At 40.5% G+C, this 13,888-nt stretch overlaps 2 protein-coding genes across 2 annotated transcripts; one reads left to right on the top strand and one right to left on the bottom strand.

The window, feature by feature from the left end:
- Window positions 1-823: 823 nt before the first annotated feature.
- Window positions 824-3,327, bottom strand: or95a1 (odorant receptor, family 95, subfamily A, member 1). Its single transcript, XM_044031368.1, has 2 exons — window positions 2,707-3,327; window positions 824-1,954 (listed from the first exon to the last, which is right to left on the bottom strand). Exon 2 carries the CDS (start codon window positions 1,923-1,925, stop codon window positions 993-995), a length of 933 nt encoding a protein of 310 aa, XP_043887303.1. The 5' UTR covers window positions 1,926-1,954; window positions 2,707-3,327; the 3' UTR covers window positions 824-992.
- A 4,794-nt stretch (window positions 3,328-8,121) lies between these two features.
- Window positions 8,122-13,738, top strand: LOC122773106 (diablo homolog, mitochondrial-like). The gene is made up of 6 exons (XM_044031502.1): window positions 8,122-8,408; window positions 8,533-8,665; window positions 9,831-9,956; window positions 10,061-10,171; window positions 11,112-11,208; window positions 13,179-13,738. Exons 1-6 carry the CDS (start codon window positions 8,275-8,277, stop codon window positions 13,367-13,369), a joined length of 792 nt encoding a protein of 263 aa, XP_043887437.1. The 5' UTR covers window positions 8,122-8,274; the 3' UTR covers window positions 13,370-13,738.
- Window positions 13,739-13,888: the final 150 nt, after the last annotated feature.

The raw sequence follows: 13,888 nt of genomic DNA, 5'->3' as shown, positions 1-13,888 counted from the left end.
GTCCTTGGTTTGAGATAATAACGAGCACATTTTGACACACTGAGAAGTTAGTTCCACAATTTCTAGCTCTCTGTTTCTCAGTTTTCATGATATTTCACTTTATAAAAACACCAACAATAACGGCAGTGATTGTAAAGTATGTGCTGCAACTGAACTATAAATTCAGGTGGTGAAAGAAGGGGACAGTGTAAAAAAAGCAACAACCTCAGACTGTGGGTAAATAAATAATAAATCTTTTATCTTTTTAACCACTTTCCTACAAAAGTATTTTTAAAAAAAACTGTGAATCCTTCAGAACCTTCTAAAAACCGAGGTTTCATGTTGTTTTACACTCGCAGGTAGAGTTTTCTTCATGTCAGGTGATACTGACAACACATGAAAACAGCTGCAATTGATATGATAATGATTCATTTACTGATGTTTTCTTGTGTCAGCTGAGCCTTGGCTTTTGTTTATGAGATTATCAGAGGTCACATTATGAAATATTCAGAACCTGTTTTCATTTTCAACTCTGTTCGCTGAATGACAGTGATGAAATAACAGTTTCATAATTGACGACCGTTGAAATTTCACTTGATAGTGACAGAAATGAACTGAACTGGACCTGAGGTTTATTTTATACATATTATACATATATAATATAAAGGGACAGTGTGCGGGAAAGAAATAATGTAAAACTGCACAAATGATCCCCTGAGGTTATTATTATTTTATTTATTTTGTATATTTAATTATAAAAATTGCAATAAAAGTGCAACAAGAACCTTTTCTTGATGGCAGGTGAGAACATGAGGAGAAATGACAACACCAAAAACAGTCCTAATTGATTTTATGCAGATTTATTTAGACTTTGCTGAAAAAAATCTGGCTTTTTTGATCGATTTTTCTTGCGCCTCATCGTCACGTGGTCACTTTTATCTGCTACGATCTCTCGTCTGTAGCTAATGGGTTTTTTTTCTCTCTCTTTCAGAGTCTTGAAAAACGTGTGAATCTTAGGACAGAGGTTTGACCTCCTTTGTGCAGCAGAAGAAGCTTTTTTGAATGTGTCCTCTGAGACTCTGGTCCCTGAAGCCGTAGATGAGCGGGCTGAGAAAGCGCGGGATCAGGACGAAGCAGAAGTAGTTGAAAAAGGCCAAGTCCTCCGGCGGCCAGTCGGCGTTCAGCACCGTCAGAGTCTCGGTGATGGGGTGAGTGAAGGCCAACATGCACAGCAGCAGCTGGAAGCCGTGCAGCAGCACCGTGTACATGGCTTTGCTCACGGACGCCGTGTCCTGCCTCAGCTTCCTGGTCTCCAGCAGGATCCTCACGTACGTGAAGAGGATGACGACGGCGACCACCGCGAAGAAGAGCACGCTCACGGCAGCTTTGAACAGCGTCTGGACGGGAGACGGGTTGACGACGGCGGTCTTGCAGAGCAGAGGCGTGGAGAGGACGTCCACCGCGGGGTCACGTTCCCCGATGTTGAAGTCGATGATGGGGAAGACGCAGCTGACGGACCACAGGGACAGAATGATGATCCAGATCCGGTCCGAGCGCCACGTGGCCGGGCGTTGCAGCGGGTAGAAGATGGCGACGTATCGCTCCAGCGACATGGTGGCCAGGATCAGAGGCGTGTTCTGGAACGTGGCGGTGGACACGAAGAGCAGAGGAATGCAGTAGACGAGGGCGAACTCCACGCGGGCCATGACGAGGAGGAAGAGCAGCACGGACGTGGTGACCTGCAGCGCGTCGTTGACCAGCATGTAGGCAAACAGGATGTAGCGCGACGTGTCCAGGAACTGCCTGTGGGACGCGAAGATGTGCAGCATGACGGCGATGCAGCACAGGAAGACGCAGAAGAACGGGATGACCACGCACACTTTAACGATCACTGAGAGGTTTCTGTTGGACGTGGCGTTGGCGGGAAAGTCGGTCAGATTCTGCATTTTGTCGACGAACACTAAAGCTCGAGCACCTGGAAAAAGGAAAACATGAATTCAGTTCACAGCTTTGGTGGCAGAACAAAAGCAATAAAAACGAACGAGAAGTTTCCATCATGGAGTAAAATGTCCAGTCGATTGTCACAAAATGAATTCCTTTCAATGATTTCGTAATACGGAGCAAAGACACCAAAAAAATTCACATATAAGAAGCTGAAACCACTTCTCATCATTAAGACGAACACCCAAAGTGATCAATCATGATGAACAAAATCGTTGCTAATCAATTTAGTCATGGACTGATAATCGATTCATCATTGCAGCCCGAATTAAAACACAACATATTAAGCACACAACACAACCAAACTTCATTTAAAACAATTCCAATTCAGTTTACAGAAAGAGTGCAATTGAGATTTTGGCTAAATTGGTAGCATTTGTTGGAAAAAGGAGATCGTATCTCTGTCCAGAAGGAAGAGGAATTCATTTAAACGGCAACATTTGTCTAAAATTGTAAAACTCAACACAAATGAACCCCGTTTTATTTGATTTCCTTGACAATTTTGGACAAAGGACTTTTGTTTTGAAGCTAAAGATTTGGTTAAAACAACCAAAGTCTTTTTAAAGCGTTAAAGGAATTCAAATCAGCACAGTAACATAATCTGATTAAAAGCTCATGTACATGGTTAGAAATCACCAAACATCACAAATGTCCTTCATCGTTTGCAGAAACAGTCAATTGTGGCCCAGTGAAATGAACGGCTCACACACACACACACACACTCACCTGTGAGTATCTGCAGCTTGCGGAGTTCAGACGCTTCACGGTTGTAAAATATATCTGCGATGAACAACACGTGGCCCGGGTTCCTCGAGAGATGCCTTTCATTTTACGCAATACGTACGATGTTGAATACATTGTTATACATGTTGAATAACAACAATGATAATAAAAACTTGCAAAACACAGCGTCATACATGGTTATAACGTGTTTGATAGAAAGGTATAAAAGATGACACAATATAATCTTTAATAGCAATAATGACAAATTATATAGATTGTATCATCCATAAAGAATGCTCTTTTATAGTGATAAACTTTTTGACTTTTGTGCCCAGCCTTGATTATTTAATTATTCAAAATGCAATAAAAGGTTTAATAAAAAGAAGAAAAATAGTGTATGTATACATGGTAAAACTACAGAAAGCCTTTCAGAAAGCAGAAATGTTGAAAAGTCATCATTTATTCTTGTCTGAATTCATTCATTTACTGAATATATTAACATTTTTTGGTCCCCCATAGATAAGTTAGTTAATCACTAACAAGTTGTGTTGAATATTGAGTTTATTCACTGTAATTAATGAATGTATTCACTTTCATAAACCAAATATTAAAGCTTGATTATGCCATTTATTAGCATTATTAGTGAAAAAACAACAACTTAGAACCTAAATTATGACAGGTTGGTGTCTGTTGCTCCTTAATTCCTTAATTAGTTATTATAACAGTTTGATGCTCTTCCAGGCAGCCACGTTAGGTTTTTACATGTCATGACATAAAGGAGACAATCTGTTATTTTTGACAAAATGCGCAAACAGACAAAAAGGTTGGTTTTAAATATTTTTTTATCTGCTCTTAGTTCACTTTCTGCTGACAAAATGGCTCGCCACTATTGACCGCTGGCTCTGTGGGGATTGTGCTGTGTGGACACTCTGGACTGGTTTGATCCAGTCTTGTCTCGCTGTGTGCAGTTTTTTCAACTGTTGAGAAAGTTGTTGTTTTTGGCAGCGTTCGGAGACGTCCATTACATAACGGCCACTTTGCGTGTCTGACATTACACTGGATTTGCAGGTTCTATCCCTGGTGCCTTACCAAGATCCAGGTCAACACTCCCTAATACGACCTCTCTGAAGCTCTGCATTTCCTCTAAAAACTGTCTTAAAAACGTGTTTTTGACAAAAGCACACAGAGAGCACAGAACCTCCACCAAGGCTGAAGCCTATGTTTTACATAACGGCACCTGGAATCCACTGGGTCCAGAAGAACTTTCTGGTTCTGTATAGAACTCTCCCTGCTTACAGCTGTTACCATCTTACATCAACATGACAAAATTCACCCTGATGTGTAAAGACGTCGCTGAGATATACGCGTAAAAACCGCTATACGTAATATATGTAATCTGGAACAGATCCAGATGAAAGTTAGTTTAATGGTAGAGTGTCCATCCTCTGTCTACCCCCATGGTTCTGAAACTGTGGTACGTGTACTAGCAGTGGTATGCGAGCTTCCTCTGGTGGTACTTTGAGTAGAATCAGAAACACTGTTCTACTGTATAACACCAGTGTATGTGATCGGAGTGGAACTGAGGAAGTTTGGTGAGTGCTCACTGGGAGAGATCGATGTTTTCTCAGGTGGTTCTTGGTATAAAAAAAACAAGAGCAAGTGAGGGAGCGCAGAGAACAAGTGAGGGAGAACAAGTGAGGAAGTGCAAAGAACAAGTGAGAGAGAACAAGTGAGGGGAGTGCAAAGAACAAGTGAGGGAGCAAAGAACAAGTGAGGTGAGCAAGTGAGGGAGCCAGAGAACAAGTGAGGGAGCAGAGAACAAGTGAGGGCAAAGAACAAGTGAGGAGCAAGAACAAGTGAGGGAGAGCAGAGAGCAAAGAACAAATGAGGGAGAGCAAAGAACAAGTGAGGGAGAGCAGAGAACAAGAGGGAGAAAAGGAGGGAGCAAAGAGCAAGTGAGGGAGCAAGTGAGGGAAGAACAAGTGAGGGAGCACAAAGAACAAGTGAGGGAGAGAAAACAAGTGAGGGAGCACAAAGAACAAGTGAGGAGTGAGGAGCAAAGAGCAAGTGAGGGAGCGCAGAGAACAAGTGAGGGAGCAAAGAACAAGTGAGGGAGCACAAAGAACAAGTGAGGGAGTGCAAAGAACAAGTGAGGGAGAGCAAAGAACAAGTGAGGAGCAGAGAACAAGTGAGGGAGAAAAAGTGAGGCAGCAAAGAACAAGTGAGGGAGAGAAAAGAACAAGTGAGGGAGAGCACAAAGAACAAGTGAGGGAGTGCAAAGAACAAGTGAGGGAGAGCAAAGAACAAGTGAGGGAGAGCAGAGGAAGCGAGGAGAAAAAGTGAGGCAGCAAAGAACAAGTGAGGAGAGAAAAGAACAAGTGAGGGAGCAAAGAACAAGTGAGGAGAACAAGTGAGGGAGTGCAAAGAACAAGTGAGGGAGTGCAAAGAACAAGAGGGAGAACCAGTGAGGGAGTGCAGAGAACAAGTGAGGGAGAAAAGGAGGGGAGTGCAAAGAACAAGTGAGGGAGAGCAAAGAACAAGTGAGGAGAAAGAACAAGTGAGGGAGAACAAGTGAGGGAGTGCAGAGAGAAGCAAGAGAACAAGTGAGGGAACAAGGGGAGCGAGAGAACAAGTGAGGAGCAGAGAACAAGTGAGGAAGAAAGAACAAGTGAGGGAGAACAAGTGAGGGAGCAGAGAACAAGTGAGGGAGAGCAGAGAACAAGTGAGGAAGCGCAAAGAACAAGTGAGGGAGCAAAAGAACAAGTGAGGGAGCGCAAACAACAAGTGAGGGAGCGCATAGAACAAGTGTATTTTCGAACAATAAAATATGATGATTTTGAATGATTAAAACGATTCTTTTTTGCTTCTTAAAAAGCATTGTTTGAATATATTGACACAAACCTAATTCCATAGCATCCCAACTTTTCTCTGATGGAAATAAATCGACTAAACTAACATGAAGAAACAAACACATAGACAAACAAACAAAAGTCACATTTCCAAATCAATCCTGTTTTTCTGCAGGTCTGAGTGACGGCAGTCTGTTTGTGCCGTCACTCTGTGAGACAAAGTTATTGATGCAAGAAACCAAAGGTGTAACATCACTGTTGTTTTTCAAGAAGATAATGATGGTGAAAGAAAGTTTGCAGTTTGCTGCAGTCTGCACTGATTATCTCCAGAGCACAATTAGACAACATGTCCTGTATTCCCCGGTTTAGTAATTAACAGACTGGCTGATTATTAACACAAAGCTCCCGAGTCTAATTGTGCAACCTGAAGTTTTCAGTTGTTTGGCAAACAAGTCGGCTCTGCAGAGAGCGGCGGCTCGCGGGGGCTCGTCAGTGCTTGACGCAAGTCCCTGCGTCAGGACACGGCAGTGCGGGGGGGAGGGGGGACGGGGGGGTCGTGCCAAAACAAACTTTGTGCTCCTGTAACCTCAGCTGACGTCACTTCAGCAAACAGGTCGTCAAACTCAGTCAACGCTATTGCCAGGTTTTTATGTGCAGTACGGCCTGGAGAAGAGTCAAATCAGAATGATTTATTCACAGGGAAATAAAGGAAAAGAAACAGCACATGGGTTTCATAAATGGAGCAATACTGATAAAAAAAAACACACACACAAAGAAATTGCCCAAACCCTTAATAAGCACTGCTATGTGTGTGTGTGTTAAAAATATTATTTTCTTTAAACTGATTCATTAAAACCTTTTTTTCTCTCTAGCAAGTGTCAACTGTCCGCATATTTGACTTGGCAGAGATTTTACCCCTGATGCAACACCTCCCATTCTAGGGTTCCACTCCAGGTTTAAGAATCAGGGTTGTACTTTTGAACTGTTCATGTGTGAGGAGAAACAAACACTTAAAGACACTAGGAACCTGGATGGAACATCGCGTATGAGTCACACGTCCTTAATTGCTGAAGAGAAACCAGGGCCAAATCATACATCTGCATTTCTAACTCCAAAAATGCCCCATTGTGATGAAGAATGAAGCAGGGTTCTCACATCCATGGTTGACAACAAATTCAAGGACCTTCCAGGACCAATTCCCTTCAAATTCACACAGCTTAAGATGGGAGGAGACAACTTCTAAGAGCTCGATCTTTGAGGTCAAAGTCAGTCTTTGTCATTTGCCTTTGTTGAGACAGAGAATTTTAATTTCCCAAACATCACGTTGTCGCTTCCCCTCTCTTGTTTTAAACGTCACTCGCTCATGAGTCCACATCTGTCCTGCGTAGGCCTAGTCGTCTACGTACATCAAGCAATGCAGGGCATGAAACAGTAGGTGGAGACATTTTACCTAAATATCAACTTCACTTCTTTCTTGTGCAAAATTCAAGCACTTTCAATGACCCCATGTCTTGTAACTGTCAAGGATTTCCAAGGACCCATGGGAACCTTGGCGTCTGAACTTGTCTAATGTGATGGAACCGTGTAAGATGCTGCCAAAATCTGTGATACGTAATTGCCCGTGATGATCTGATAGTTTGTTGTTGTACCTCATCAGTGGGTCGTGTCTTACCAAAATTGAATAGGAACAAACTCATGAAGATTAACACTGTGTAGTTGGGAGGTGTGGTAGACCGTCAGGGGGGCTCTGATAGGGATGTAAAAGCCAGGATAGGGAAAGCAAGAGCAGCCTTCATCGCGCTAAAGAGCCGCAAGGCCTCCAGAGCGACGATACGCACAGCCACCAAGCTTCGGATCTTCAACTCTAACGTCAAATCAGTCCTGCACTACGGATCTGAGACATGGAGAACAACACAAGCAACACAACACGGGATACAAACCTTCATAAACACCTGTCTGAGAAGAGTTTTTAAAATCCGTAAGATCAGCAACCTAGAGCTATGGGACAGAGCAGGTTAAAACCCAGCTGGAAGCCAGAGATCCTCAAGAGGAAATGGTCCTGGATAGGGCACACACTTACGAATTTAACCTGGAATCCACAGGGCAGACGAAAGAGAGGAAGGCCTAAAAACAGCTGGAGAGGAGATGAGGAGTATAAACAACTGGCACGACCTAAGAAAGAAAGAAGGCCCAGAGACGAGTCCCTTGGAGGAATATCATCGGTGGCAAAACGTGTAGACAGGAAGTTCAATTGACAGATTAACCCACATGGACGAAAACGTGGCCGTAACAGTAATGTACATCACCTTTAAGTGCTCCGTTGGTGTTTTTTTGACCTGACCTCCACCTGGTTTTCTCTCTAGTGCACATACACACTGCACAGACAGAGCGAGATAGTGTTGATTGCATTCTGCACGTAATCTGTGGCTCTGTGAGCTCCCTGCAGATAAAACACCAAATACGTATATGTGCAGGCACAGTCAACAGATCAATAACTCTTACGCAACGAGGAGGCGCCAGAGCCGTACAAATAGCAGCCGCAGCAGAGGCAGGGAAGCAGTCGAGCAGTTTGACTGAAATATTCTCAGGAACAAGCAGAGGAAAAAAAAAAAGAAATAACTTCTCTTGATTTGTACAACGGGATTTGACAGCCGAGTAAATTGTTAAAGTTGTGCGAAGTGGAAGATTTTGCAGCCAGAAACTCCATTTACACCCAAAAAAAATGCAAGTCGTGCGTCAGTGTTCAGTGTGCGCCCGCCACGCTGCCGGAGGATTCCTGCGACACCGCGATGTCTCTCTGCTGCAGAGCAGCAAGACGGTGCTGAGGCGCGGGGCGGCCTGCGTCCGGGAGCAAAGGTTAGTGGAAGCACGGCACAGAGTTAAGCAGAGTCGCACTGCACGGCTGGGAAAACCACATCCTGGCAGCGTGAGTCTACCGCGACACGACACTTTAATTGTGTCCTTCTGTCTCTGTCTGCAGCAGCTGTGACGGTGTGCCATTCAGCAGCAGGAAGTCTGGAGTCCAGACGTCAGAGGAGTGGACCAACTCTGCCCGAATGAACGTCGCATCCTTCAGTGTCGCCCACGGGCTTTGTGCTGTCCCTTTAACACAGGTGAGACGTCGTGTATCACTGTGTTCAGGATTAATTTCTTGATTAGGTCGATAATGGTTTTTCTATGGCCGATATTGATAAAGTTTAAGATTGTTTATGACAATATACTAAAGACACATGTATTGCTCCATCTCTCCAATTGCAGCCGCTGTGCAAAAAGTTATGTACAAGCTTAACATGAAATACGTCAAAAATACTAAACTTTAGAAATAAAAATATTGAAATGAAAGAAATAGATACATCTATCTAAGTTTCTGGATAAACTAGCAACGTTTCAAATGTCTGGGAACAAAGAGTAAATTCATATAAGTAATAATATGCTTTATTCTTTAAATAACAGTTGTTCAATTGTAGGAAACTGCCAAAGATCGTTTGTTTATCCTGGACGAAGAGATTTAATTTTAATTCAAAACCTTCCAAAATGAACTGCTGTATGAACGTTAAAGGGTCTACAATCGACCAGGAAATCAGACATAATCTTACTGTCGTTATAAATCGAAGTCATTTAACGTGTCGATCCTTGTTTGAGTTTCTTGGTCCATTAAATGTCAGAAAATGTCGAAAAATGTTGACCAAAACCCTCGAAATGATGACATGTTCAAAAGTCTCATTAGTCCACAGATTTAAATTTTCAAATTTGTTAGAAAACAAAGATACCGGAAACAAGTATGACTCGACATACTAAAGTGGAACAGAAGCAGTGAAATTAATATGAATTTAAAACTTTCTTTATAGATGAAGTTTTTTTTCCATTGCTATGTTTAAACCTACATATTAATTAAACATATTAATACACAGTCTCTTATGTCCGTATTTTCAGCACAATTTTCATTTTCTTCCAACTATATAAACACACCTGAGCAAAAAATACTAAAAATTTAAATCGAATTGAATCTGTGAAATACGTCACAGTTCAAAGTTCACCTTGCTCGTTATAATGAACAAAAACAAAAGGAAAACGCTCTATTTTTGTGGCTTCTGCACAACTGTTGCTACTTTATCTCTCACGACTAAAAAACGCGATATCAAACCAATCATACCATTGACTCAACAACTGTCATTTCAGGTGGCGATAATATATCGATCTAAACACTAAAAACATGACTCTCTATTGTGCGACAACTGCATCAGATTTGGTAAACGCTGAGTTTCTTTTGATTTGCAGCAGGGGGAAAACCTCTCTCACGACTCTCTGATCAGAAGAGCAGCGTCTGTGGTCACAGACAGCACCTGCACTTTCCTGTCTCAGAACAGCCTGGCTCTCATCGACGCTCTTACAGACTATTCAAAGGTAGGTTTTCCCTCTATGGGAAACATCAACTCGCGTGGAAAAACGTATTTTTTTTTAAAAGTTGTTCTGTGTCATTCATGACTGTTTTCCCTTTCTGCTCACAGGCCGTTCACACACGTATCGCGCTCCAAAGACGGTATCTGACCTCACTGGGAAAACTGACAGCTGCAGAGACGATCTCGCTGCAGCAGGCCATCAACGGACTGCGCGCTGAGGTTAGTTTGACCCAGATTAAAAGCGTCTAAAAGCGTTCAACAATCGTTTCTAGGGCTACAACTAACAATTGTTTTTAGAATCGGGTAATCTGTCGATTATTATATTTGGCCATAAAATCAGTGTTTACCAAACCTGGAAATTCACATTCAGAGATTAAAAAATATTATAATTCAGTGATTAGAAAATGTTCATATTACGAGATTAGAAAAGGTTGGCATTTAGAGATTAGAAAATATTCACATTTAGAGATTAGAAAATATTCACATTCTAAGATTAGAAAACGTTGGCATTCAGAGATTGGAAAATATTCACATTCAGAGATTAGAAAATGTTCCCATTCCCATTCGGAGATTAGAAAACGTTGGCATTCTAAGATTAGAAAATGTTCACATTCACATTCTGAGATTAGAAAACGTTGGCATTTCAAGATTAGAAAACGTTGGCATTCCAAGATTAGAAAATGTTGGCATTCAGAGATTAGAAAATATTCACATTCTGAGATTAGAAAACATTGGCATTCCAAGATTAGAAAATGTTGGCATTCAGAGATTGGAAAATATTCACATTCCGAGATTAGAAAACGTTCGCATTCAGAGATTATAAAATATTCACATTCAGATATTGAAAATGTTCACATTCAGAGTTTGAAAATGTTAACATTCCAAAATTAGAAAATATTCACATTCTGAGATTAGAAAATATTCGCATTCATACATCAGTGTTTACCAAACCTGGAAATCATGATGTTCTCAAATGTCTTTTCAGTTTTAATGATTTTTTTTTTTGTCAAAGAAACCAGAAAATATTCCCATTTGTTGACGATTGATTTAGTCATCGATTAACAATTGATTAATCATTGCAGCCCTAATTGTTTCCTTGAATTTCATTATCTGAAAAAGAGTTGAGAAAACAGATTTTCTTCTCTCTTTGACCCAACAGATCAGTGACCGACTGGACGAATGCAAGCGATTTGAGTCGTCCTGGATTAATGCTGTCAACTTGTGTAAAATGGCGGCAGAGGCGGCGTACACTTCAGGTGAGAACAGCTGAGGCTTCACATCATGTTGAGCAGAAACTATAGTTTAACTAGATTCTTGGATGATTGACACTTTATGTTGAATAAACCTCAAACAATTACCCCAGTAATGCATATAACATGCATGTGCGTGCCCGACATATTCATCACTAAGTTATTTATTTAATAAACCTTAATCAATAGCATGTATGACATAAAACACAAAATGCACCCAACTTATGCTGCATCATTACATATAATTCACCGTAGAATTTACCTCAACCAATATACCATATAACACGAAATACCATAGGCACCCAACTTGCCGAAAATGTATAATGTGCCCAACGTATGCGTCACTGAGTCATTATATTTTATAAGCCTTAACTAATAACATGTACAACGCATAATAAATAATACCATATGGGCTAAACTTATGCGTCACTACGTTAAAAAAAAAAAACGTGTAACAGATATCGTGTAAAACAGAGTGCGCCCAACTTATACATCACTGCACCAATTTTGTATAATTCACCTTTACCCGAAAACACGTATCACGTATACGCTGAAGGTATGCATCACTGAGTCATTGTATTTTACAACTCTGAACCAATAACACATATAAACACATAATACATAATACCGTAGGGACCAAACTTATTACGTATAATATGATATTATAATATATAATACATATTGGTCGTTAAACCATATGTGCCCAATGTATGTTTAATAAACCTGAACTAATAACGCAGTAAAACTTACATTATGTTATAAAAAACTTTATCCAATTACACGTGTAAGAGATATCGTGAAAACAGAGTGCGCCCAACTTATGCATCCCTGTACCATTACGTATAATTCACCCTCACCAAAAACACGTATAACATATTACATGCGCCCAACCAATAACACTTATTCTATTTTAAACATAATACTGTATTACGTATAATTCACCTTCACCAAAAACACGTATAACACATTACACCCAAGGTGTGCAACACTACGCTCTCATGTTTAATAAACCTGAATCAATAACACTACTAACGTATAAAACGTTATCCCGTATGGGCCAAACTCATTATGTTTAAAGAAACCTTATTCAATGACAGGTGTAAAAGATATCGCCTAAAACAGAGTGCGCTAAACTTATACGCCACTGTACCAATTACGTATAATTCAGTTTTACGGCCGAGGTATGTGTCACTGAGTCATTGTATTTTATAAACCTGAACCAATAACACGTATAAATGCATAATACTGAAGGGGCCAAATGAATACGTCACTGCACCATTACGTATAATTCACCTTTACCAAAAACACGTATAACATATTACATGCGCCAAACCAATAACACTTATTCTATTTTAAACATAATACTGTATTACGTATAATTCACCTTCACCAAAAACACGTATAACACATTCATGTTTTATAAATCTGAATCAATAACACGTCTAACGTATAAAACGTTATCCCGTATGGGCCAAACTCATTATGTTTAAAGAAACCTTATTCAATAACACGTGTAAAAGATATCAAACGTAACACAGAGTGTGCCCAACTTATACGCCACTGTACCACTACGTATAATTCACCTTTACCAAAAACACGTATAACAAATTACCAGTTAAACCCTATGTGCCCAACTAATTTAGTATTCTGTTTTAAACATAATACCTTATGCACCTAAATTATTACGTATAATTCACCTTCACTAATAACTCGTATAACATAAAACACACTCTACATGTGCGTCACTGTGTCATTATGTACTACGTAATACGGTGTGTGATCAATTCATATAGATAAACCTTGAAAAATAACACATATAAAGGTGTAACATGTGTTATATGTGTTCCACTGCTTCAATAACACGTATAACGTGCAATAGCGTACGCGATTCCCACCTTTAGTGGACAACGGTACCTTTTCATTTCGTTTCAACAATACGGGGACATTCCTGACATTCCGTGTGTTTGTGTTTGCAGGAGCGGAGCAAGCGTCCATCACAGTGAGGACAAACATTCAGGTGGCACAGTCGCAGGTGGAGGAGGCGCAGAGAACCGCGGCGGACGTAGATAAGAAGCTCGCCGAGACTAAAGTAGAGGAGATCCAGAGGATGGCCGAATACGCTTCGTTCGAGGAGCCGGAGGTGGAGGCTTATCTACGAGAAGACTAACAGAAATATTTATAGTGTATGGAAGAGAGAAAAAAGGGAACATGTCACTTGTTATTTCATGTTGTGTCATGTTCTACTTCCGGTGTCCCTTCTGTCTTTGTATGTATGGAGTCAGTAAAATTGTATGTGTTTGTATAATTTTAATGTTCTAAGGACAAAAAAAATGAAAAGTTACAACTAATTTATCACTATTGTATGAATCAGTATTTAAGAGTATTTATTTGAATTGTGAACGTAGATGGTTTTTGTAGCTTTTGGAACGTGATCGTAGTGTTTATTTGTGTTGTAACACAGATAATCTTTTCATAAGAATTTTGTCAACTGTCTCTTGTTCACAAAGAAGTAAATAATAAATGAATATTTCATTGATTTCCTGGATTTTAAGCAGCATTTTTTATTCTTATTGAACACATTGGACCTTGGATAAACTGTGCTGTCACAGGGGAAATGGGAGTGTAAAGGCCTCTTCGTTATACTGTATAGACTCCAACAAACAGCACAGAGCGACAACAACAAAAG

Source organism: Solea senegalensis, linkage group LG8, assembly GCF_019176455.1.
Source record: "Solea senegalensis isolate Sse05_10M linkage group LG8, IFAPA_SoseM_1, whole genome shotgun sequence".
Taxonomy (NCBI): domain Eukaryota; kingdom Metazoa; phylum Chordata; class Actinopteri; order Pleuronectiformes; family Soleidae; genus Solea; species Solea senegalensis.
Note: the sequence above shows the minus strand (reverse complement) of the source record. Positions and strands in the feature narration are given on the sequence as shown.

Bases quoted from the DNA above. Each gene is read 5' to 3' on its own strand.
- or95a1 (XM_044031368.1), bottom strand. From the start codon at position 1,925: ATGCAGAATCTGACCGACTTTCCCGCCAACGCCACGTCCAACAGAAAC.
- LOC122773106 (XM_044031502.1), top strand. From the start codon at position 8,275: ATGCAAGTCGTGCGTCAGTGTTCAGTGTGCGCCCGCCACGCTGCCGGA. The intron at 8,666-9,830 runs GTGAGACGTCGT...TTTGATTTGCAG, and splicing joins GTGCTGTCCCTTTAACACAG to CAGGGGGAAAACCTCTCTCA. The intron at 9,957-10,060 runs GTAGGTTTTCCC...TTCTGCTCACAG, and splicing joins CTCTTACAGACTATTCAAAG to GCCGTTCACACACGTATCGC.